At 41.2% G+C, this 26,355-nt stretch overlaps 1 protein-coding gene across 2 annotated transcripts in view; it reads left to right on the top strand.

Moving 5' to 3' along the window:
• Window positions 1-18,791, top strand: part of nrp2a (neuropilin 2a) — a 73,371-nt gene extending 54,580 nt beyond the window's left edge. Inside the window, exons 14-18 of one of the 2 annotated variants that reach the window (XM_047355097.1) lie at window positions 5,486-5,751; window positions 6,166-6,262; window positions 8,296-8,328; window positions 14,446-14,502; window positions 15,660-18,791. In XM_047355097.1, the coding sequence (XP_047211053.1) occupies window positions 5,486-5,751; window positions 6,166-6,262; window positions 8,296-8,328; window positions 14,446-14,502; window positions 15,660-15,964 (758 nt within the window). In that variant the 3' untranslated portion in view covers window positions 15,965-18,791. Of the gene's footprint in view, window positions 1-5,485; window positions 5,752-6,165; window positions 6,263-8,295; window positions 8,329-10,745; window positions 13,575-14,445; window positions 14,503-15,659 lie in introns of those variants that run through there. The other variant, XM_047355098.1, reaches the window with a different exon arrangement.
• Window positions 18,792-26,355: the final 7,564 nt, after the last annotated feature.

Genomic DNA, 26,355 nt, shown 5'->3' with positions numbered 1-26,355 from the left:
ATTGACTGATAGACCTTGAAATGGGAAAGAGTGGAAAGCAAGAACATTTCAGTTGTTTCTGCCATATCAAGATAGCACAAATAACAAGGAAGTTATAAAGCTTTTGATATGTCAGACATATAATCATCATTCACAAAATAAAAATGCTGGAATTACAGATAAACATCAGGTTATTATTAAATTTATTTATTTCATCTGTATATGTTATTGAGCTTCTCTGTACTGTCTTATAGAAATGTAAATAAATTGAGCTAAAACAAAGTGCAGTCTAGCTACCATAATGGTGGTAGAAATGTTCTCCTGCCAGAATATGCATACGTTCCAGGACTAGGTTAACATATTTAGTGCCATCGCAGTTAAATAAAAATTAACCAATTTTAAGTTGAGATACCATATTTGATAGTACAGTTTTTATTAATCTCAAGTAAAATAACATAGTATTTACACAAAACTGCAAAACACAAATCTGCAACATGATCCAATTACTTTATGTAAAGCAGAAAAGAAAGGTTATTTTTACTTCTGCTAAAATATGTTGATTATTACAGTTAGAGCACTGTTATTTAATCTATATATTTATTTGAAGAGGTTTTGATGCATAGATTTAAGCAAAAACCCAAGAATAAACAACCACGAAATTCAGCATTAGCTTTCCAATAAACATGATTATTATATAAACTATGTGATACTTTTTTTGTCATTCAACTCTGTATAGAGTGACACGGGGTGTCTCTGTTACCTAGTTAATTAATTGGGGTGTCTGCATGGGTAACCAACCTGCCGTCTGCTGCTTTACAGACAAGCAACTCGCACCTCAAGACATTTTATGTATTTCAGAACGAGAATTTATTTATAAATAGCTGACATTGTCTTTCTTGTAAGCAAGGTAAAAGTATATGAGACTTCTTTCAGCCAGCTGGGTGATTATGCAGCTGGAGAAAACCCCCGGTCACTCTCATTGAAAGGATTTTCATATGATGTAAAACAAAAAAGTGGGAATTCATTAGGCTAACTAACTGAATGCACTGAGTTTTTTTAAAAGCATAACGCCCACTGTTTTACGTTCCATCTTGTAATTCACCCCCTGGACTCCTTGACTGGTTAGCTGAATGACTCAGATTTTGCCTGCAGAGACTCAAGGGCTGAATGAATTTAGAAAACATGATATTTCTAAAATGCATTTCGGTGTTTGATGATTTTCTACATCTGCTGAGAGCTTTTATGCTTGCAGCTGCAGGGAGGATTTTATTTGTGTGGAGAAAATTGCACGAGCACAAATGCATTAAGTTTATCAACTTCCGTGGGTCCAGACAAGATGCCATTTTCCACAATTAAATGGAGTCATTCTCCCACTGCGTCTTCATTGAATCGCTTTTTTCAATTTGATTAAAATAATTTTCTTAAATTGAAACTAGTCTAATTTAGCGACAACATTGTTTGTCAGCTGTGCTGCTTGCCAAGGGTGTTAAAATGAAAATGAACCAAGGGAATCAGAGGGAAACAGACACTGCGGATGTGTTAGGCATGTATATTTTTCTTCATGTGTGACGAACAGGCTTACTCAGTGTCAAAAAGCTCATCAGGAAGAGGTTAGGACCCAGTAGCTCTAAATAAGGTCAGAAGAAGAGCAATTATTCCCAACAAGGCGCTGTGTCTATTAAGACATTCCCTGCAGAAGTGTGAGTTTTTGCTTTATGCATTAGCAATGATCCAAAGTGTGGTTTTTGGCATGATATCCAAACCTAGAGAGGAGGATTCCCGCTGGGATCAGGAAGGAGACGGCATCAGCAGGATATTTCTTACCTTTAGGAGTATGTTTTCATGAGCTCCTTGCACCTCAAGACGGTTAAACGACAATTTTGACCTTTTTTTAAATTAACAATTACTTTACCTGGGTGGTATTCAGCAGATCACACATTGGAATGGGCCAGGATAAGTACTCGTACTCGTCGTCTTCCGCTTATCCGGGACCGGGTCGCGGGGGCCGCAGACTCAGCAGAAACGCCCAGACGTCCCTCTCTCCAGACACCTCCTCCAGGGGGAGCCCAAGGCGTTCCCAGGGCAGCCGAGAGACATAGTCCCTCCAGCGTGTCCTGGGCCGTGTCCTGGGCCTCCTCCCGGTGGGACGTGCCTGGAACACCTCCCGAGGAAGGCATCCAGGAGGCATCCGGTATAGATGCCCGAGCCACCTCAACTGGCTCCTCTCGATGTGGAGGAGCAGCGGCTCTACTCCGAGCTCCTCCCGGATGGCCGAGCTCCTCACCCTATCTCTAAGGGAGTGCCCGGCCACCCTACGGAGGAAGCTCATTTCAGCCGCTTGTATCCGTGATCTCGTTCTTTCAGTCATGACCCAAAGTTCATGGCCAGGATAAGATTCTCCTTTGCTTTTTTTTTTTTTAAGACTAATGCAAGTCTAGTAAGCTGATTAATTGGTTAATAGGTCAGACTATCTGCTCCTGTAGCCAGCCTACAGTGGACAACTTAACAGACTTTTACTTTTACAGGAAGGAAACTTTACATAGCTTTCTTTTAGCCAGTTGCAGCAAAGTGCAGCAACAGGTGGGGTAGGGGCAGTGCCACTATACTCTACTTTGAAGGAAAATAAATTAAGATACATAAAGAAATTGTAGAAACCAGCAATTAATTAAAATAATAAAAATAATAGAAAGTTTAAGTATAGTATGTTTGTTTAACTATAAACTTTGCTTGGGTGTAAAGATTTTGGTCGGAGTCCATAACAACATCTAGGTAATTTGCATGGGTGGCGGTCCTCAGCTTCATTGAGGGTAATAGAGTGCTCATGTCTAAACTTGGGTTGTTGGGATCAAAAACAGTGAGTTTTGTCTTATTTACATTAAACTGGTGGAAATTCTATTCTGATCCACCCAGCCATTACAAGTATGAACAGAATGATTTAATGGACTGTGGTCATGCAGTGACACAAATATAAAGTTGTGTGTCATCAGCATATGCATCATGAGAAATAAGAGCAAGGGGGAGCATAGAGATGTTAAAGAAAAGCAGCCCAAGAATGGACCCTTGAGGAACCCCACATCTGATGTTTGTTTGTTCAGAATTGCTAAATGACACAAAATCTCACAGAGCCAGGTATATAGATGTGAAAGAACTGGAGTCATAGGTTGTCAATAAAAAACATCAACTTAAAAAAAGTATATTTTATTCAGTTCTGTTCAATTCAAAAATAGCTGATTAAAAAAATTACTTGCTCAAGTTATTAAGAAAATTAAATATGCTATTAGTTTTATATAACTGTCTTTAAAAGCTCTTAAATGTTCTTTAATTTAACTCACTGAAACTTTCAGAACTTGTGTGTTTTAGCGTCTTACTAAAAGGACTTTAAGCCATGGTATCGTACAGTTTTGAAACATTAACTTCTTATAATCTTGATATACCTTGATACTATTAACTGTCCTCTGCCTAATCTCACTGCTCCTTAAGCGTGATCTGTTTGACTCATAACAGTCTGCAACAGAGGGCTTCAAAGCAGCCTCTTTCATCACAGGCAGATCAGGAAGGGTTGCATAGATTAGCCAGGTTGCGCCTTTTATGTTTGAAGTATCATTTCCAGCCATTCTGACACACCATACATGCCTTTGATTTTCCTCCTAATGTCAAAGGTCAAAAATCTCAGCCAGCACAGGATCATTATTTCACCACTATCAAATCACAGCTTAATTCTCAGTAGGGCTCGTTTTTCCCTTGTAACCCAGAAGCCACAAACTTGTCACCTCTTGACCTCAGCCATGAAACCAGTAATAAAGCTAGAATTAGCCACCGTGGGCTTATTAGATTATTTCGGCTTGACGTGCTTTCCTGGTGGAAATGTGATAACAAAGCTCCATAGACTGACTCTTGGTTTGCCTCCTGTGGCAGCAGACAAACAGTGAAAAAGATTATTAAGGCTCTGTGCTTTGCAGAGTAAAGCAGGTCTGATTAGCATGCCACTTTCCCCTGTGGGTCTCTGTGACGGCAGCAGATAAGTCGGTTAAATGAATGAAATCCATCAGATTTTGGGAGTGCACGACTAGAAACATTTACTCACACCTGAGGATCTACTGCTTGTGCTGGATTTTATGTAGGGGGCTCAGAGTAAAGGGGACTGAAAACAAATGCACGCCAAATCTTTCAGATTTTATTGGTAAAATCATTCAGAACTAGCTATCATTTCACTTCACTGGTTTTAGTTAATCTATCACATAAAATTACAGTAAAGCACATTGAAGTTTATTTACAAAAACTTTTGTAGAACAATAGTGCTTTGTAGGTCTAATCAGAAGCACAGACAGAGTACCACGTTTAAAAAAAGAGCAATAAAATCCTGTTTAGACCCCTAAATTTGCTGCAAATTCAGCTAAGAGTGCACACATACACATTCATTCCAGAGTTGCGAAGTGCCATGGGAGATACTGTCACAGTCACAGTGTGGAAAGTGTCACAGACAGGCGACTCTGACCGTATGGTGGGCAGAGGGGGGCCTGTCAGATTCGAGACGGATTTGTTCCCCCCAGATACAGCTTGTGTGATCTGATGGAAAGCCTGCACACCCACACAGTCACTCAAGAAAAAGGTCCAGTCCAAATCAGTGGAGTCAATCTCCAAACTGAGCATGGCTGCGCTGCTGAATAATACAAGCTATTAGCCTCAGCTGTGCAGCAAACAGCAGAAACTAACGCATTCAGACAGATTCTGTAATCTGCTTTTATGCTCCCAATTCTTTTCCTGGCCCTGAAGGATTCCTGCAGCACAGACACAGTTGTTCATGATGAAGAAGGTGATTTAATGCGCAGATTGTTGATGGTGGACATTTTCCCACCGGGCCCACTTAGGAAACTCTTCAGTCTCTCTCTCTCACACACACATTCATATTCAATCTCTTTCTCATACAGTTGGCTTGCTTGTCTTTCACAATACAACTCGTGCCGGCGTCCAATTTTCAAACTAAACATCCTCTGGTGTAAACAAATGGAGCGCCGTGCTTTTTGTTAGACTCTTTTTTGTTGCGAAAGGAGTTACCTGAAAGGGGAATGAAGAGGACTGGGCCCTGAGAGTATTTCTCAGACTTCACCTATGAATGGCCCTCTCGTTAGGACCTATTCTTCAGTGTGTTTATATTTGTCATATCCCTATTGTTCCATGAGACCATTGTGCAGCAGGGATCCCGTTCCTGTTAGCAATCAGTGATTAGATTCTTTGTTGTTCAAGGGTCATGTTGGAAATGTCGTACTGTGAGAAAACACTGTCTGTAAGTAGATATATGTGGGGAAGTCTGTTGTTATGGGGAATTGTCATGATTAATAGTAATGATTGTGTGACTGAATACATCCTACAGTCGCACGCACACACACACACACACACACACACACACAATTGCAGTCTAACTTGACAAAATATAGAAAAGTTTGAGGGGTGTGAATACCTTTGCGAGGCACTGTCAATCTTAATACACTTCTTAATACTCTTCCAGCACTCAACAGTTACCTTTACCTGGATGTGAGCCTGAAGACGGAGCAGCAGCGCGCTCGACTCGTGAGCCCGGTGGTGCCCGCTGACGCCGGTCCCCTCTGCCTCCTCTTCTCATACCAGATGTGGGGGGAAGCCAAGGGCCACCTGAGGGTGTTTCTGCGGGACAGCCTCAACGATGAAAGCCTCCTGTGGTCACTCCATGACAATCACACCACTGTGTGGAGAGAAGGCCGGACCATCGTGCCACGCTCCCCAAAAGAATTTCAGGTAGCAAATGACTGTATTTGTAGATTATTTACAGATTTACAGTCAGTCCGATTTTGAAATAAAAAGAAAAGGAATACCGTAATTTTTTTTGGGTCAGATTTAACTACAAAATGAGATAAAGTTCACCATATTTCCTCTACTGGCTGCCTGGTTGTTTGTTCTCATGCGTTTGTCAGAGACACCAGCAGTTGATGTTCTCATAAAAAAATCAGTACAAATGGCTTGTAAAGAACTAAAGCATTATTGTAAGTGCTGAGTTCACCTAGGTTCACATAATCTTTTTATTCCTCCTCCTCCTCCTGTTTGTCCCTATTCTCAATGTTTCTCCCCCCTCTGCTCCGTCTTACCTTCATCTTGTCGCTGTCTTCTTTCTCATGCATTCTTCCACTTCTGCCTCTCTTTTGTGGCTCCTAGGTTGTGATAGAGGGTTTCTTTGAGCACAGTACCAGAGGACACATCTGGATAGACAACATCCACATGAGTGGGAGCTCACCTCTGAAAGAGTGCACAGGTACGTCACTTAATGCTTCAAGTTGCCCAAGTGGTACAACAGTTGACACATCTGATTTTCCCTCCACCACGTCCATTTTATTACAGAGCCTTGCAAAGTATTCACACCCCTTGGACTCTTTTGCAATTTTTTCATATTACAACCACAAGCTTCATTGTATTTTATTGAGATTTTGTGTAATAGGCCCACACAAAGCAGGATATAATCGTAAATTTTATATGATTTTTAACATGAACATTTTATACAACTAGAAATTGAACAGTGTGGCTATTCATATTCACCACATGCTGAACACAAACACATCCTGAAACATGGTGGTGGCAGCATCAAGCCTACACCTGCCCTTAAATTGCCCACATGTAGTTTTCATTCAATTAATTCTTTAAAATGATGTAGTTAAAGTCCAGACCTAAACTCAGAGGAGAATTCTTGAAAACTAATGCTCTCCATCCAGTCTTACTGAGCATGAGCAGTTTTGTAAAGAAGACTGGTTGAAAGATTTTGAGATCTGCTAGCTGGCAGAGACATACCCCCAAACATCCTGCAGTTGCAGTCCAAATGAAGGGTGGTTCTACAGAGTATAGACTCTGTCCTCTGCCACAACTTTCAGATTTTCATTTGGAAAAAAATGCAAGATTTTATTTCTACTTCATTATGTGCTACTTTGTGTTGGTCTATTATAAAATCTCTTTAAAATCTAATGAGGGTTCTGGTAGCAGCATAGAAGAATGCCACATGCACATGATAGACGTTTTTCCACAAAGTTCCTGTGCGAAAACATTTTAGCCGCAAGGTCCTTGAACATTGGTGGTAAACAATTTAAACTAATCCTCCCATCCACGAACTCACCATCCCTTCCCAGTGTTTGGGGACGGTCTCTCCACCAAAGAGCCCAACAACTGCAGAGATAAAAAGATGGAGGGAGAGGGAGGGACATCATTTACTACTACACTAAAAAGAAAAGAGAAGTAGAATAGTAAAAGTAGGCCATAAATGCCCCATGGGTCTTGGAGATGCTAATCTATGTTTCATGAAATTTTTTCCTCTTGCTCTCCTCTCCATCTATCTCCCATGCACTCGCTCCTGTCGTATTTGTAAACAGAGCTTTCCCCGAACCGTCAAAGGGAATTACTAGAGAGGCCGTTTCCCAAGCAAGCTTTGGGAGTGGAGGGCGTGAGCCGAGAGCAAGCATAGCCTTCTTAATCTGGCCCAAGCAGGGGCTTCAGAGAAGGTCTTAAACAGATCAGAGAGCAAGCCGCAAGTTCAAAGCGAAAATCCTGCCATCATCTCTTCGGCGCTGGTTTCGCAGGTGGACTAGTGTGTAATTAAAGGGAAAATACTGTTTTTGGAAGCTTTTTCCCTCCGTTTCCTTCATTTTTGTGTTTTTTAAATGTGTCACGAGAGTCCTGAGAGAGTCTATGTTGCTCTGCAGCTTGGAAGGCGAAGATGACAGCCCTGGCTTTACCTCCCCTCCCACTTCCTCCTGCCACTCCCATGGCATGCTGGGATGTTTCTTATCATGCACCACAGTTGAGTTTTTCACAGTACGTTTTTGTTCCCGCCAAAAAAACGCTCTCGTTCCCAAGTTGTTTTCCCCTCGTTCTTTCTCTTTTAACCGCCCTCCCTTCAACACACACACACACACACACACTATCAAACGCTCTCCGAGGCGCACACAGCGCGGCTTTTTTCTGTTTGCATTCCAGACAATCAAAGTGCTCTGTTAGTTTACAGCAACCCAGAACCTCCCAGCCTGCTCCAGTTTCGTTGGACTCCACCAGTAAACACAGTCACATAGCCCACACACACTCTCTTCTAGCACAATCCCACCTTCACACAACCAAACTCATGCCATGTAAGAAATTGCATTCCAACTAAAAAGCTCAGTAAATGCCATAATTCACATGAGATATCAGGGGAATTTCATTTAGATAGTCTGGTGACATTTCAGTGACATTTTTCCTTCATATTAAAGTTATCTAACAGGTTCTCTTTTTCTGTTCTTGTCTGAATCTGTCTCCCTGTACTCGCAGAACCCTTATCAGCGTTTTCTCCTGAAAATCCAGGTAAGTTTGGCTTTTATAAGGATGTCACTTCCTAAAATGTGGTCTTGCTTCCTGCCCGTCAGTATGCATCAACCCAGGGTTCTTGCTTTGATTGTCCAAACTTCAGAAGTAGAGATTACAGGGCCTTGCAAAAGTTTTAACACCACTTAAACTATTTCCCATTTTGTCACATTACAACCACAAACTTCAATGAATCATATTTAGATTTCAAGTAGCAGAACAACTCAAGGTAGAGCATAATTGTGAAATGGAAAGAAAATGAACCAAAAAAACAGAACAAAAAAGTGTCTCATACACTTTCCTGTTTGGAAAGCAACCAATAGGCCTATCGTCTCTTTGAAGGAGCTGCAGAGTTCCACAGCTCAGGTGGGAAACCATAACATATTAGCTTACAGGCATAACACCCAGTTTGGCAAAAAAAATTAGGACTGCATATAACCCTGTAATAAATGTGGTGGTGGCAGTATCATGGTGTGAGGTTGTTTTTCTTCAGCAGCGACTGCAAAAAACTGCGAGAACAGGAAACACTGCAAACCTGAAAGAATACCCGTTAAGAGTCTGGAAAGACTTAAAACTGAGGCAGTGTTTTACCCTCTAATGGTACAACAACCTAAATACTCAAAGCCAAATCTACAATGAGCTTCACCTATTTTGCAAGAATGGAAAATAAATTCAGTTGTTGTGTGTGCAAAGCTGGTAGAGACATACCGCAAAACACTTGCGGCTGAATAATTATGTGCCACTTTGTTTTGATCTGGCACACTATATTCCAATAAAATACATTGACCTCTGTGGTTGCAAAGTGACAAAATGTGGAAAAGTTTGAAATGTAGCCTAAAAGCATTCCTTCACTGATGATGCAAAGTTAGCTGGTGGTGACTAGACTACACTATCAGCAGCAGCATGAAGGTATCACCAAACTATCTCTAAATCCCCTCCTAAAATAAAAAAAATCAGTAAAGTGGGTTAGTTTTGCCAAACTAAGTCAGAAACAAAGAATTAGCCTCTAAGGCAAGCTAAACCAAAACCACCTGATGCTGTCGGGTATTTGAAAAGTGCTCCATATTCCCTGGTCTAGGCTTCAGGATACAACCTGACGGGATTTAAAAACTCTATGCCTCATCAAAAATGTTTAGAGGATCTGAGGGGGGGTGTCTCTTTAAGATTGATGCAAGTGTTTCAGCATCTCATAATGCCCTCCACTAAGATGCAGGCTTGTCTGGGTTTTACTACATAACGTGATGCGTGTGCATTTCACCGGCTTTCACGCTCCCACGCAAAATCCCCTAACCCTCGGCAAACGTGCACGAGCACTGGCGTTAATATCACAGCACACAGCGGTATTCCCAGCGGAAAGCAATCAGATAGAGTGACTGAGCAGCACCGAGAGCGGGTTCCTCTACTGTGTTGTCTACTGGGTGTGTGCGGGGCGATGTGAAGTAGCAGGATCACACACCATTTCCCCCCCTGTAATTATGTGACACGGACCAAAAGCATTGAACTGTGCTTCACTGTCCCTAGTTCAGTGTGAGACTTTACACAGTTCATGTGGGTACTAATTTATTCATATTCCTAAATCTCATCTGGGTTTTATTTCAGCTGTCTTGAATAGAAGCGTACAGGCTTCTCGGAAGCTGGTTAGTTTGTTCTTACCAAGAATTTAAGGAAGGGAAGGTTGACGCCAGGGGAAGCAGCATAGAGGATCTGTGGAGATAGTCTCTAAGGAGACAGCCCTTGGCTTTGAGGAGGAGAGGACCAGCCAGGAAGCTGATGAATGTGAAGAAGCCGAGACAAGAGAACAGGATAAATTACGAACTTGGGACAAATCAGCCAGCATGAGCCAGCTAGTTAAAAGATCCAATACGAGCTCAGTGAGAGCTCTGAAATATTGGATTTCCACTGGGCATCCCGACTGATTCCTGCATGGCTCCGAGGGCTATATGAAGCATACTGTGCCAAGTGTGAAAAAGGAAGAGGAAGTTCCTTAATTCAATGTGTGTGATTGCTTGCATAACTAATAGCTGTGGCTTCAGTTCACACCAAGTAAGATCATTGCAGCTTCAAAAAAAGTCGTGACTGCATTGCATCGGACTGAATCAACTATTGGACTGGTGTCAACCTAAATCTCTTGATGATCTTGGTGTGAAACGTTGTCCTCAAACTGCAACCCAAACTACATGACAGAAGTAGATGCTTTCATGTTTTATTTTCTTTTCTTTAATTTATGGTCTTGAGAATTTGTTTTATTTTTTGCAACTGGCATGTTTGTGCATGCTCAAATGAGATGCACGCCTGTTGTTTGTAAGCAAGCGATCGAAGAAAATATAGAAAACAGCAAATTAAATGCACAAATTAAACAAAACAAATGGCAGTCCTCTCTTTTCCCATTGGCCAATCACTGTGTATCTCTCCACCAGGGGGAGGCGTTCCTGTGCCTCCCTTGCCCATCCACTGGTATTACATTATGGCTGCCGGGGGCGCCCTCCTTTTCCTGGCGGTAGCCATCTTGGTCAGAGCGCTCTGTTGCTGCCGACAACACCTGGCCACCAAGAAGAACCAGCTCTCCGTGGCCTATCACAGCTCCTCACAGTGCTTCCAGTACTCTAACTGGTCCACCAGTATGGCCACCCCAGGGGTGGAGCCAGTCCTGACAGTGAGGCTGGACAGCCGGGACCGACACCGCACCCTCTGCTAGAAAAAGAAACACTTAGCTTAATGCACCAGTTTGGCGTTTGGAGGCCAACCTGTGATGTCGGTGGAAGTGCTGCAAAGACTGACTGATCCACTCCTGTTTACAGCTACTATGCTACCATAGTGATGGTGACCCTAAGTGAGAATTTAACACTCAGCATCTTTAATGGATCCAGCTTGGCTCCTCTGTTTCATAAAGGAATTTGCTATTGACATTATCACACCACGCTGCTCCCGATGAGAGGGACAAAGTTATTTTTCCTGAACAGCTTGATTCAGACCATTTAGCAGCGTCTGGCTCCCTCATAACCCCTGACAGTCCTCCTGGAATGACCCCAGCATGGACTCAGACAAAGACATGTGTGGGCAGTGGGGAAGAGGTCGAGCTGGTGCTACTGGATGAGTCAGCCAGAGCTGCCAAACCGCGAGGCTAAAACAAGACCCAAGAGACACAAAAGGGGAGCTCTGAGAAGAAAACTGTTAGGCTGAGACACATTTACTGTGCTGTAGCTGTGGAAATGATCTGGCAAGCCTAAAAAAATACTGCTAGTGGTGTTTCTGTAATAACAACACAGTATAGCTGTGATACGAGTTGTGCCAATATCAAGGGCGTTGCAGCACAGGATGGAAATAAAAAATATGTCTCCATTGTCCTTTTAAAAAGAGCATGTGCACATTTAAAACCAAAAAGAATGCAAATCCATCATACTTAAATCCCTGCATCGCAAATGGAGATAACCAGCTCGTTTGATTGAGCGGCTCATCCTCTCCTGATAAAGGCATCAGTCAGTGATGGATGCAGCCGTCCTCAGTGTTTAGTGTTTTCATCTTGACTCTCTGCTGTAAAAAAGCACGTTGCTCCACTCCCACCCGTGCTCCGTACCACCCACTCTGGTTGTTTCCCTCCCTCGTCTTTGAGCTGCCCAGATGAAAGCCTGCGCCGGGCCGAGCCTTGTCGTGTTTTCAGTGCGAGTATGTGCTTGTTGTTTTTAGGGGGGTTGTAAATAGACACAGCTGTCGGCCATCACCACTTCTTACTTGATTTATGCTCCTACAAATCCCACAATGCCACAGGACCAGCTGGAGGCTTACAAGTAGCGTTTTGAAGTGTATATGCGCAGCCTTAACAGAGCTTGAGGATATTATGATTTCCAGTGAACAGATCTCTTCTATTTCTTCACAAAATATGTTTTAGTGTGGAATCTGTTCACTAATCCATCCATCAATTTGTGTTAAATTGTGTTAGTTTGACTTTAAAAACAAACTAAAAAGAACTGAAAGCTCTTTAAATTTAACATGAAAAATGTGTAGGAACCCTTGATCCATATGATGTGAGGAAAGACTACTGATGCACTTTCTCCTAATAGTTAATAAAGAGGGGGCTATTTACCGTCCTCAAAGGCTAGTGTCCTGCTCCGGCACAGCTGATTTTAAATGGATTACCTCCTCAGCAGGTCATCAAGTTCTGTAGAGGGATTGCATTCATTTGATTCATGGGCGTTGAAACCAAGGAAACACCTAAACATGCAAAACACCGGTCTTTGAAAACTGATTTTGGATACTACTGACTTATAACATCTGCAATCAGGAAGTACTTTTTATTTGGAGTTTAGCAAATAATGCGATTGAGATGGACAAAAATGGGCATCAATTTCTCTCCCATCAGTTGCTCCAGAGCTGATATAATTCAAACCCAAGCTCAGCTGGTTTGAATTAAATTGAAGCTGTTGCTCTAAAGCTTAATGGGGCATTGCACTCTGGGTCTGTCAAATCTGCAAAAATCCATCACCTTCTAGCCATACCTCACCAGGATACACCTTATTCTGTTGACAAGACTACAAAGCCGCACTTTTTATTCTTCCACTGGGGAAGAACACTCTCACTTTGTGCTTTTAAATCAACTTGGGAAGAGGGGGACATGACACCTTACTCAATCCATCCGGACACCATTACCCACCAAGCTTCTAATAGCAGTAATTAGTTAATGGACGGATAACATTTATTAAGGCTGCGGTAAGCACTTTTTCCTCCCATCTGCTGCACCTCCATTGCCCAGTTTGTTGCCAACCTCCGTTGTCCTGGCAACAGTGTGTTAATAATGCCATCGGCCATCAAAAACCTCCAGATCTAGATGTATCCCTTGCCAAGCAGCTACTCCCACTCCTGAACACTTGCCAGGAGCAGCAAACACAGAAAGGCACAAAGTAACAAAGTTAAAAACTCAACCAAAGTGCTTCAACTATTAGTAATTTTACTCAAGTTCTAATTCAGACACTGGCATTCGCATCAGGTTCAAATTGAGGCCACCTGCCATGTCAAAGAGTATGGCACTACTTCGTTGGTGCTGCATGTTGCCAATTCTTTCTTTAATCGTCAAATCCACCACTCTTAACCTTGACACCAATGTTTTCAACATTAATATTGTGTTTTGACTTGTCCTGGCACAGAATGAGCAGTCTTATACAATCTTTATCAAATGTGACGACTGTGTGTTTGACAGGAATGTATCTTAATGAACTTTCTCTTTTAATAAAGTCATATTTTTCTATTTTAAAGTTTATGTTTGTCTGTTTTATATTTTTACGTAGACAAAGTAGCATGTGTACATTTATTTATTTGGAATATTTAAAAGAGTACTGAACTGTAAAAAGTCGTATGGCACAAGATAATTTTCACCTTTGATTGTTTATTCTTAATTGGAAATGTAAGGTAATGAAATGGAGCTAAAGACACAAAAAGGCACGTTTGAAATTGTTCAATCGTTTAGGGGTGGTTTCGCTCCTTTACCATTTCGTACTTAAGAAGTGTTTTGTCTGAGTGTTTCGGGTACGAAAAGGAAGGTTTAGCATCAATTAAACCCACCTTTGGCACCTGATTTTAATTTTCTATGATATACTTATAGTCTAGTATTAGGGAATGTGGTTGTATGACTCACAAAATCAGAGTTCAGAACCACAATTAATGGACATTTTGTGTAATATAAAATATTTAGACATACAATTACATCATACGTGAGATTTGAAGGTATTTATTACAGTTTGAACTTGAAATGGTAAGTTAGTGATGGGTAAACATTTTGAACACAGCTTAATATTCACTTTTGTAACTTCGATGTCAACTCCAGCGCCCTAGTTTTCAGTTCTGAAGAAATTATGATGGGTTCTCTCTCTTACTAAGATGTACTCTTTCTCCACCATGTTTCATCATATATTGCTCCGTAGTTCTTGTGCCGACCAGCAAAACAAATCACACTGTGTCGCTGCACAAGAATAAAGCAATCTGACAGATGCTTAATATTTCTGAGATCTGTAAACAATAAATCAGTTTGTATTCTTTGGTATTGTGTTTTGTAAGACTCCTTTTGTGTGTGTGACAAGTTAGTGTAAATTGATTTGCTTCTAAACGTCCCGTGCTTCTCTTTGCCAGGTAACAGACACATTGGAGATGGGCGTCTTTCCATGGGCAGAGACCCGCTTGGCAGTGGTAAGGCACAACCAAATGATCATACACACATTAAAATACACTCATCCATGACTTTATTAGGAACAGCTTGCTAGTACCAGTTTGCATTACCTTGTGCCTCCAGAAAAGCTTTCATTTTTCAATGGCAAGGACTCAAGGTGTTGAAAACATTCCTCAAAGATTGTCGTCCATACTGACATTATGGCATCACACAATTTCCTTCTGCTTATCTGGCTGCACATCCAGGACCTCCTGTTTCACTGCATAAATTAAGATCTGGTGTATGTTGGGCCTCTGAATTACTGTCACTCATTGTTATGTTCAAGAAACCAGTGTGAGCTTTGATTTGAGCTTTGTGACATGGTGTATTATAATAGTCATCAACAGATGGGTACACTGTGGTCATAAAGGGATGGACGTGGTCGTCAACAATAATAAGGCAGGCTGTGACAGTTAGACGATGCACAACTGGTACTAAGGGGCCCAAAGTGTACCAAGAACATGTCTCCGACACCACCATCAGCCAGAACTGTTTATACGAGTTCACGTGACCAGAATGTTTTCAGTCTTTTATTGTACAGTTCTGGAGAGCCTGTCTGAATTGTTTCTGCAATTTCCTGTTCTTAGCTGGCAGGAGTGGCATGTAGTCTGGTCTTCCGCTGTACACCTTGTTTGTAATGAGTTCTTATTCAATTCAATAACAAAAAATACTTTATTCATCCCAAAGGGAAATGTTGTTGTACATGTTGTATCTCATATTATACAGGTATCTGAGCTACTGTTGTTCTATTGTGTAACAGCAGTCTCTCAGGTTTTGTCCACCCAACCGCTGTATACTCTGTCTTTTCTGCTTTTTGAACTATTCTCTGTAAACCTCAGATCAGTCTTTTCAGAAAAACACAGACCAGATTCTTTGACCCCAACAACCATTTCACATTCAAAGTCACAACCCTATTTCTTCCCCATTCTGGGGCTCAGCTTGAACTTCAGCAAATTGTCTTCACCATGTCTAGATGCCTTGATGCACTGAGATGCTGTTGTGAAATTGGCTGATTTGCATTTGTGTTTAGATTTGAAAGGTGCACCTAATAAAGTGGCTGCCAAGGTCATACGTTGTGTACTGCAGTATCCCTTTAGTCAGTGAATGATTTTTCTATTTACTGTCTTCCCTGTCTTAGGTTTGCAATTCCCAGAGAGGAACACAGCATCCCCATCATCTGATCCTCCAGTGACACACACCTCAGAAAAAGACAACTCGTGGTTATACACCTTGGACCCCATTCTGGTCACAATCATCGTTATGAGCTCCCTGGGCGTCTTGCTCGGGGCAGTGTGCGCCGGCCTCCTCCTGTACTGCACGTGCTCCTACAGCGGACTCTCGTCTCGATCCTCCACCACTCTGGAGAACTACAACTTCGAACTGTACGATGGCCTCAAGCACAAAGTCAAACTCAACCAACAGCGCTGCTGCACCGAGGCATGAGAGAAGCAAAGAGGAAAAGATGCTGGCATTTTGTGAAAATCTCTCTCTATTTTCTTCATCTACGCCAACTTTAGTGCTCCTCAGTGGTGCAGGTCTTAATAAGAACCTGTATGGAAAACACAGCACCGTCCAGTATTGGCAGTTGTTTCTGCAAATGCATCAACGACTGAGAGACCAGGGTTACCTCCATGGACTGCTTCATTGCAGGGATGATAGGCCTCAAAAACTACATATCAACACATATCAATTACTGAATCCTGGGTCACCTAAAGAGAACTGCTTATAAATGTATCGTAGATATGTTTAGTTTTGCAAACAAATACTGTAAACTACACGGACAGAGCTGGAAGCATTGTGTTGGAAAGGTGGTATAATAGAAAAATGCTTAGAAAAGAGTATTTTTGATCACCTGTGAACACAGTGGCCTAGAACTTAGCTCTATTGTAAGGCCCCTTGACTCTTTTGTTCCATTGTCCAATTTCTGCTACCTATCAGCCTTAGTTGGCCCTTTACTTCCTGGCTCACTGTAATATTTTAGTTGAGTTTCTGCTCAATCACTTTCTTTCTCTTTAATGTTTTCTTTTGGGGCAGTTGCCAGTCCTGTGGTTTAAGATAAGTTGGGAAAAAAGAGGTGAAGAAAGTATATATAGATATATATGTATGTGTGTGTGTGCGTGCGTGCGTGCGTATGTATGGGTGTGTAGAGCTAAGGAGGGACACATTACTTTACTGCTGCAGAGGTGTTATTGTTAGATTTAGTTGATACAGGTTCCTGTCAAAGAGAAGGTCTTGTTTACGTTGGCAGCATATCGCAAAAGGTCGAGGAGATTTGGACGGTGCAACCTATGGATTGCTGATTGGGACAGAGACCGAAAACCCTGAAGGCAGAGAATCAAAAGAAAGAACTGGCGAGACTGTGACTGACAGAGCACTCGAATTCCCCGTGCTTCTCCCTCCCATGAGCTATTGCTTGCTCTGTGCTTTCAGAAAACAAAAAGAACAAATGGGATCAGAAACAAACCAGAGACGTATCCGATCAATAGAGTGACTGTGTGCCCAGATACACAACAAGCCTTAAAAGCAAAGCAATGTGTGTGGAAATGCTGGGGAGGGGGGAGGCAACATCGAGGCAACATCAAGACATTTTTACACGTGGACCTCAAAAGCCATGATTTAAAAGGACCTATCCCATCTTTCCTCCAACACACAAATGCATCCACCTCAACTTATGGTGGCCTACTTTAGGAATATTTTTCTTTTTGTCGTCTCACACCAAGGCAGGCTTTTTTTTATCATTGTTTTGCGTTTTGTCGTTGTTTTATGACACGGTTTCGAACCAGTCAGATTAAGCCATGAGTAGGAGAGAGAGTGAATGGAAAGATCTCAGAGTTCATTGCAATGCCTATGAATACCCAAACATTTCAACTGTACAATTGAATCCAGATATTTACATACATTGTATAAAAAGATACATTACCTTTTTCTCCACTGTCTGACAATAAATCACACTAAACGTTTACTGTCTTGGGATCAGTTAGAATTACTGAAGATTATTTCTATTCGCTAAATGCCAAATTACTTTGTTGTCCTTAAATCACTGGGCAACTAGTTTGGGCAGCATGTTTAGGTCCAAGGCCAATTCGTGTTGTTACTGCAATATTTACACATAATTTTCTTTCCTCCTGATGATGATCTATTTTGTGAAGTGCACCAGTCCTTCCTGCAGCAAAACACCCATATAACATGATGCTTCCACCCCCATACTTGAGAGTTGGGATGGTTTTCTCAGGTTTTCAAGCTTGCCCATTTTAATTCCCTTCTACTTTAGGTCCATCAGACCAAAGGGAATGTCTGCAACAATGAACGTTTTGTCCCTGTGTGCATTTGTAATCTGTAATCTGGCTTTTTCATGCTGCTTTTAGGTCAAAGGATTCTTCCTTGCTGAGGGAACTTTTAGCCACGGACTGTACCCAATGATAAACCAGGCTTGAGGAGGTCGACAATTCTCTTCCTGATATCTTGACTCACTTCTTTTGATTTTTTGAGGATGTGCCATAAGGACGAGCTATGTTTGAAGTGTTGCCCTAAAACACATCCATAGCTGTGCAAAGTTAATCTGTTAGAAGCATCTTTGGTGCAATCCCAAGTTGCTTCGAAGCATAGTAATGAGTGTTGGTGAACTTCTGAATTTGAAAAATGTAGTAAATATGTCTTTTTCATTCTGGCCTTTAGTAAATAGAAATACTACAGTGATCCTAACTGACCTAAAACAGGAAATGTTAGTCAGACAATAGGAAGAAAAATGGATGTGTTTCTTTTCACTCGGTGTATGTAAATATCTGGTTTCGACTATATATACCATTGTAAATACAGAATACTGAGTCCACATCATCCCAGAATGTCTGGACGAACACACACTTGTTTTGAACACTCACTCCAGCTTAGAAATGAAATTCAATAGATTCGCCGTAGAAGCGCACTCATCTTGTTCACCCTCACGCCATCTTTTGTCCTTGGAGGCCCACATTTACGGACCCCACTGACTCTCTTGAAAGTGCCTTGGAGCCTCGGGGATCCAGATTGCCTTTGGAGCCGGTATAAAATATACACATTTGACATTAATAGTGACAGTCACAGCGCCCTTTTCTGCCTTGGAGGACTAAGAAAAAAACTTAAGAGGACAAGATTTCCCCCACCTGTTTTTTCGCACTACTAGGACTGCTGTTGTTGTTATTTTAAAGGGGTCTTTGTACAGAAATGCTCTTTTTATGATTGTTATTATAATTATTGTTATGATTATTTAATAAAGGATTTATACCATACTATAGAGAGCACTGACCAAGACTTTTTATTACTGGCTCTTCCTGTCCAATTACCAGCCAAGACTTGCAGCCAGTCTTTCACTTTTAATTACAAAAGGGTTAAACACAGGGAATTGATGTTTTTCTGTGCAACATACACATACGTAGGAACGTGTTGCCTGTCTGCCTGCTCCATTTGGCCTCTAATCTCCCCATGATGTCCCATTAGTCCAGACCTCTGGTGGCCCTCATTTAGGAGCGCCAACATCAAAGCTTTGAAGTGCCCGCCGTCTCAGAGACACACACTCTTACAGTACACATGCAATTACTCTGTTTCCCTTTTATACAGCTTGCAGGGTCTCCCACACACTGTTCCATTTATCTGCATAAGCTTTCCTCACCTAAATGCAAACCCTGGTTAGCAAATGAAGAGCAGACTTTTTGACCCACTATGTGATTTAGTTTCTGGTTAGTAAGGTAGTCACAGTAGACCAAATGTATACAAGACCAGACATTTGGGGTTCATAGAAATGCTAGAACTATAGAATGCTAAATCAAGGCTCCAATTTACTTTGCTTTTTACAAGTATTTACACCCCTAAACTCTGCATTTTATTCTTTAACTTCAATGTATTTTCTCTGAATTTTAGTAGCACGCAATTGTGAAGTGGAAGAAAAGTGAAGCATCAATTTATGCAAATTATGACATGTATTTATGTTCATCCCTACCTGGGTCAACACTTTGTAGAACCACCTTTAACTCCAACAACAGCTGTATGTCTTTTTTGGAACATCTCTACCTGTAAAACTAGGCTTCTACTTAATGTAACTGCCGTACACCGGGTACATTAAGTAGTACTTTTAAACTACTCGGTTTGTTTCCATTAAATTTATTTATTTAATGCAAATTCACAGCAAAGGTCTTTTCAAGGCACTTTACAAAATAGACTCAATTCAATCCAATCATTCAAGTATATACATCCCAAATTGATCCTAGTTATCAAACAATGCGGTCAAGTTCAACTTATTATTCAGAACAATTCGAAATGTGCAAATCCCTACCTCTAACAATTGCTTAATTTAATACACTCTGCTTTAAAGAAAAGGCTTGTACAGGGTGCAAATAGTAGTCATTATGTGGACATAATCTCCCACCAAGCCCATCTCTGAAGCTCCTCCAGAGTTACCATGGCTCTCCTGGCTGCCTCTCTGGTTAATTCTCTTTTTGCCAGGTCATGGTATATTTGCGGTTGTGCCATGGTCTGTAAATTATGAATAATTAATTCATTTTGTTTTTTAACCTAAACTTGACTTAAACTCCTCCTCAACTTGTTCTCTGACATTGCAACTGGTTTCACAGGATTTTATTTGGAGGCACTAAATACAAATGCACACCACTTCTTTAGATATGTAAAAGAAAGCATGAAAACCAACCAAACGTTTTGCCCCCAATTAATAAAAGGAACAACTCTTAAAATTTAAATATTGCGTAAAAGTGTGATATTTTTTGCCAGTGATTTCAGAAAGTGAAACTCATATATTACATAGAATTATTACATGGAGTGATATATTCCAAGCCTTTGTTTCTTGTAATTTAAATGATATGATTCTGGCTTACAGGTAAAGAAAACCCAAAATTCAGTGTCTCAGAAAATTAGAATATCAAATTAGCCCAATCTAAAAAGGATGTTTTAAGCACAAATGTCAGGCTTCTGAACAGTATGGCCATTTCTATGCACTCATAGATTGGTTGGGCCTTTTCTTGCATGAGTTACTGCATCAATGCCCCGTGGCATAGAGGCAACCAGCCTGTGGCACTGCGTAGGTATAATGGAAGCCCAGGTTGCTTTGAGTTTCAGGTCATCTGCCTTGTTGGGTCTGGTGTCTCTCATCTTCCTCTTAACAACAGCCCATAGACTTTCTACGGGGTTCAGGTCAGGGGAGTTTGCTGGCCAACCAAGAACAGTACCACCATGGTCATAGAACCAGCTTTTAATACCTTTGTCAGTGTGGGCCGGTGCTCAGTCCTGCTGGAAAGTAAAATCAGCATCTCCTTACAGCTTGTCAGCAGAGGGAAGCATGAAGTGCTGTAGAAGTTCTTGGTAGATGGCTACATTGAATGTGGACTTCAGAAAACCCAGTGGACCAGAACCAGCAGATCACATGGCACCCCAAACCATCACTGACTGTGGAAACCTCAGACTTGACTTCAAGCAGCATGAATTCTGTACCTCTCCACTGTTCCTCCAGACTCAGGGACCTTGATTTCCAAATTAAATTCAGAATTTACTTCCATCTGAAAACAGGACTTTAGACCATTGAGAAACAGTCCAGTTCCTTTTCTTCTTAGCCCAGGTAAGACGGTTCTGACATCGCCTCTGGCTCAGGAGTAGCTCGACATGAGGATTGCAACATTTGTAGCCCATCTCTAGTATTCGTCCGTGTGTGGTGGCTCTTCTCTTAAATCAACCAACTTCAGCCTCAGTCCACTCCTTGTGAAGCTCCCCCAACTTCTTGAATGGATTTAGCTTGTCAATCCTCTCAAGGCTGCAGTTCTCCCTGTTGCCCTTTTTCCTACCACACTTCTTCCTTCCACTCAATTTTCTGTTAAAATGCTTGGATACAGAACTCTGAAAACAACCAGATTCTTCAGCAATGACCTGCAATGACCTTTTGTGGCTTACCCTCCTTCTGAAGGGTGTCAGTGACTGTCTTCTGGATATCTATCAAGTCAGATGATTGTGTAGCCCATGACCCAGAACGAGAGACAGTTTAAAGGCTCAGGAAACCTTTGCAGGTGTTTTGAGTTAATTAGTTGATAATGGTGTGACACCATGAGTGTCAAATAAGGAACTTTTTCACAGTATTCTAATTTTCTGAGACACTGAATTTTGGGTTTTCTTTACCTGTAAGCCTTAATCATCAAAACTACAAGAAATAAAAGCTTGTGATATTACACTATGTGTAATCATTCTATATAATATATGAGGTTCACTTTCTGAGGAGACTGGCAAAAAATATTGCACTTTTTGCAATATTCAAATTTTTTGAGATGTACCTGTTTACATTGAAGTCAGTGGTGGTAATCTGACAAAATGAAAAAATTGGTATGAGTACTTTTACAAGGCCCTGTAATATAGTGTTTTTGTAGCTGCTTTTCCACACTATCATCATGGCTTACAAGTAGAAGCCATGTTAAACACAAGCCGGCATTGAAACTAAATGGAGCCAGTAGCACATTATGAGTCATTCAAATCAGAACATGAGGTGTTGCTGCTGTGCAGTGGTGATGGTGGTGGTTGTTAGCACGCTCCGGTCCATGGAATAGCAGGCCAATTACCATCTCCCGAATAAAAAAAAAACCTCTTACAACCCCTAGTCTGCTGGAGGAGTATGATGCCATCTGCTCACAGGTTTGATTGATCCCGCCAGAACAGTCACAACCACATCACAGGAATGAATGCCGACAGGAAATTACCAGAGGAGCCAGATTGTCATTGTTCCATACCGCCTCTTGTTTTCACAACCAAATTAATCCTATTTTTTTTTCTTTCTTCGCCGTTAATGTGTGTGTTACACAAATGTTGTTTTTCAGAGCTTTTATCAGTCTGCAACGGCACACTGCAGGGGCCCTTTCCTTTAGTCGTCAGATCAGAGAGGGCTTTTTTGACTCTGAAGCCAAGGCGATCTTCAAAGAGAAGAAAACTCTGGCGCCCTGTAAGTTGATAGGCCAGATTGCTGAGGGTGCCCGTTTGAGGGTCGCGCTACATGAAGTGACTGAAACACAGCTAATTAATCTGGGGATTATATAATCAGATTGGAAGGGAGGGGAATACAGGAAGAACGCTGGTCAACACAGTTCCCGGAGGAAACTTTGTTTCGGGTCTTTTAACTTAATCGCTTCTTTTCATTCTACAAAGGCCTCTGACTTTGTCACAACCGAGCAAAGGATATCGGTTTTAAATTCTGTCCTTTGTCAGAGCTTTAGATGTAGACCTAGACAACATTAATGGATCAAGATTAAAATTAAACCTACCAAGGAGTGCAGCATAGACTATACAAGAGGTTGCTACACATTTTTAGGTTAAAATTCCAAACTTTCCAAAAGCCAGAGAACAAAATACATATATTTAAATACATATATTTCTTCCCTATGTCTCCAGACTTGGCAAACACTTCAATCAAATTCCAGACATTTCCATACTATTCCAGACTGTGCGAGACCCCTGTATAAAGAACAAAATCATCTATCCCTCTCCTCCTTAAATCATCTGAGTCTGTTAGAAGAGAACTACCTGGAGACTCAACTCTGGGATACTTTAATCTTCATCCAAAGTGTCGTCACAAACCTGCAGCAAATTCTTCTACACATGCATGTACAGGGACTGACGACATACTTACATTTTTACATTTTTAGATCATGCACACACCCCCACAGCATACCCACATCTCTAAGGTCTTCCTGGGAAGGGGGCCCAGATATTCTTGCTGGGCCTGTCAGTGATTCAAAGCACTTATATGGGTCAATGTGGGGAGGACTGGGGGACGGTAGGAAAGAGGGAGAGATGGTGGTTCGACAGGGTCTCTGTGGCATCATGCCACCCAATACTCGCCGACCTAATGATGACAAATACCATACTTTTAGAAAATATCATCGCCTATCCTCCAGAGGATACTGCGCACGAAAACATATACATGGAGGAAATGATTTGAAGCTACAAGTAATGTCACTGTGAAGCAGGAAATAGGAAATGAATTTATAGTCCAGCCTAAGACATTTGTAATGGCTTGGAACCACAGACTGTGCCACTGACGGATCCAGTTTAGTTCAGGGCACCACATTTGATTTCCCAGAAGACTCTCAGCTCTGACATTTTCTCTATCAACACATCTGAGCCAGCCATTCTGTCTCAAGCTATTAAAACACTCCGGCATTTCCTCATAACTGAACTGTTATTGTAGACACAAGACATGACCAGTGGTCCTATGAGGCTGGCCACCTTTTTACAGTCACAGTAGCCCTGTATGGACCAGGAACCTTGTTATCAGGCGTAGCAGGAGGCCTTGCACAGTCGGTACAAACCATCTGTTTGGAGCGATGGTGGTTGGGTTTCAGTGTTGAGCAAGTTCTTGACTTCATAGATTTGTTACCTTTTGCTCAAGTAGAGGTTTGCCTAAATCTACCCGATGAGAGTATTTATGAATTATTCTATTTCCATTTACTGAAAACTTAAAATTGTTTTTCAAAGCACTGCATGAAAAGCAATCAAAATGCCTTAGAAATGGCTTTGTAACCCTTTCCAGACTGATATATGTCAATGACTCTTTTAGCCTACTTCATGATGTCAGACAGGTCCTTTGGAATGATTCTACTACTTTCTTTTTTTGGGGGGCCACTATGTTGGTTCCCTCGTCCTTATTTTCTTTCTTTCTTTAACTCATTTTAACAAATTTTAAACTGTCAACATGGAAACTATCAGGAGCTAGAAGCCCAACGCCAATTTAAAGGGAAAAGATGTAAAAGATATACATCCTTTAAATCTGTAAAACTGTTTTCCGAGATCGAATACGTGGTTTTTGTGTTTGTGCTTTTATTACCAAGCAATTGCAGACAACAGAAACTTTTAACACAACCCCATTCTTAAAAAAGATTAAACAAGTTCTCCAAAATCTCAATCACTAAACTCTTGAACCTGAGAGGAAGAGCAGCTAAAAATGTACCTGTCAGTCACAAGTAAAGGAAAGCTGTTAGTGGAGCAATCACGCCTGACAAGTTGTCAGGTCCTGAGCGTTCTTTGCCAAAACATCTTATAGCCTCTGTAATAGTCTGCTCAGTGCTGGCACCTCAGACAATTCTCTTCTCCGAAGCTGTCAGATCATTTCAGCTGGGCTGACTTGTAAAGCCTGTTATTATCTGAACAAGCGTGTCAATAATAGAATAAAAAAAATAAACTTGTATTTAGTGAAAAGTTGCGATCAGCCGACAATGACAAGAGGATGACGTGCTAAAGAATGTGGCTGGGAACGAATTCAGTAAGAAGCCGACTGCCTGAAAGGGAATCAAGACAAAAATAAAGCACTGACATCAGCTTAATATCTGCAACGTGAAATGTTACGCCAGTTAAATTCTATAACTGAAAACGGGCCCTCATAACTCTTTGAATCAGAGTATTTGTATGTATTCCACTGAGGCAAAAATCAAAAATTGCACTTTGAAACCATCTGTTCCCGAATAATTGACGATTCTACGCCTCAAAAAAGACGGAACCTCTCGAGTCTCTTCGACTCTGCTCATAAATTGCTCATCTGCATCAAATTAACTTCACAAGTAATGTGTGTTTACCAAGTGGCTTTGAATAAGCAGCTGCAACAGTCCCACTTTGAACTTGGGCGTTGAGCACTTTAAGCACTAAAAGCCAAAGAGTTATTCATGCAAGTCGACCTTTTATGGAGCTAAATTGGGGCCATAAAGTTTGTTCAAACGAAAAGAATTTGAACCTGAAAAATAAAGGTTTGTTCAAAAGAAAAACCTTTGAACCTGAAAAATTATTTTGAACCTCCCCCCCAAAAAAAAATTGTGAAAACTGAAAAAAAAAGTTTTGCAACTAGAAAAAAAAAACAGATGTGAAACTGGAAAAAAAAAAGTTCAAAACTACTTTTCAGATTCAAGTTTTTTTTTTGAACTTGCAGAATTTTTTTTCGGCTTCAAACTTCTGGCCCTGTTTTGGCGTGGGGGGCGGGGCCTCAGATCACGGGGTGAGGAATCATGACTGACAGCTCAACACGGGCTGAACAACATACTCCCAGCTGTTGCATTCAGGGACCGCGGGAACTGGAAACATCTGTAATACATCATCGATATTCTATATATTTGTGATTGGTTTTGAAAGGTAACATGCTTCACCGATAGAAGCAGCTTACGTGAATACACGACACGCATCTCAGAGGAGAAAATATGATCTTGACAGATTTGCACAGCATTTTAAGTCCGTGTTGGAGATTTCCCATGCTCTCAACATCAAGCAATAGAACCGCTAGACTAAGCGGCGGTATGAAACCAGATGCAAAACGAGTCGGTATTTTCCGAATATCATTGCATAATTAAGCCTGGACTTGTTTTCACATGGACTGGACTCGGGTTTCAGTTTCTGGTGCATTTTTGATTAAAACATGTTTGGTCTTCATTTAGTGAAGTGACTCACAGCCAGGGGCAAACTGGCATACAGGGCAACCGGGGAAATAAAAAGACAAATTCCTGTTGGGCTACAGTTTTAAAATGTCAGTCAATATGTTGGTACTTGGAAATCTTGGTATTTACCGAGGTGTGGTACATGTTGGTAAAGATTTGAGAACCCCTTATCTAGTCAAAGAAAGTGACACATATGAGCATATAAGGCATTTCAGTGTTATTCTCAAAAGATTTGTCAAAATGCACGCCAATATATGATCTTTGTCTTAAACTGAGGCGGCTAGCAATCAATTAGGTTATGAGGTGCAGATAGATAAAAAGCTTTTTTTTCTAAGATGGTAACATCTGTCTTAAATTTTCTTAATGCATAAAACTGATTTTTATTTAGAGATGAAACTGCAA

This window comes from Girardinichthys multiradiatus, chromosome 24, assembly GCF_021462225.1.
Source record: "Girardinichthys multiradiatus isolate DD_20200921_A chromosome 24, DD_fGirMul_XY1, whole genome shotgun sequence".
NCBI classification, from domain to species: domain Eukaryota; kingdom Metazoa; phylum Chordata; class Actinopteri; order Cyprinodontiformes; family Goodeidae; genus Girardinichthys; species Girardinichthys multiradiatus.
This window is presented reverse-complemented; position numbering and strand designations above follow the sequence as displayed.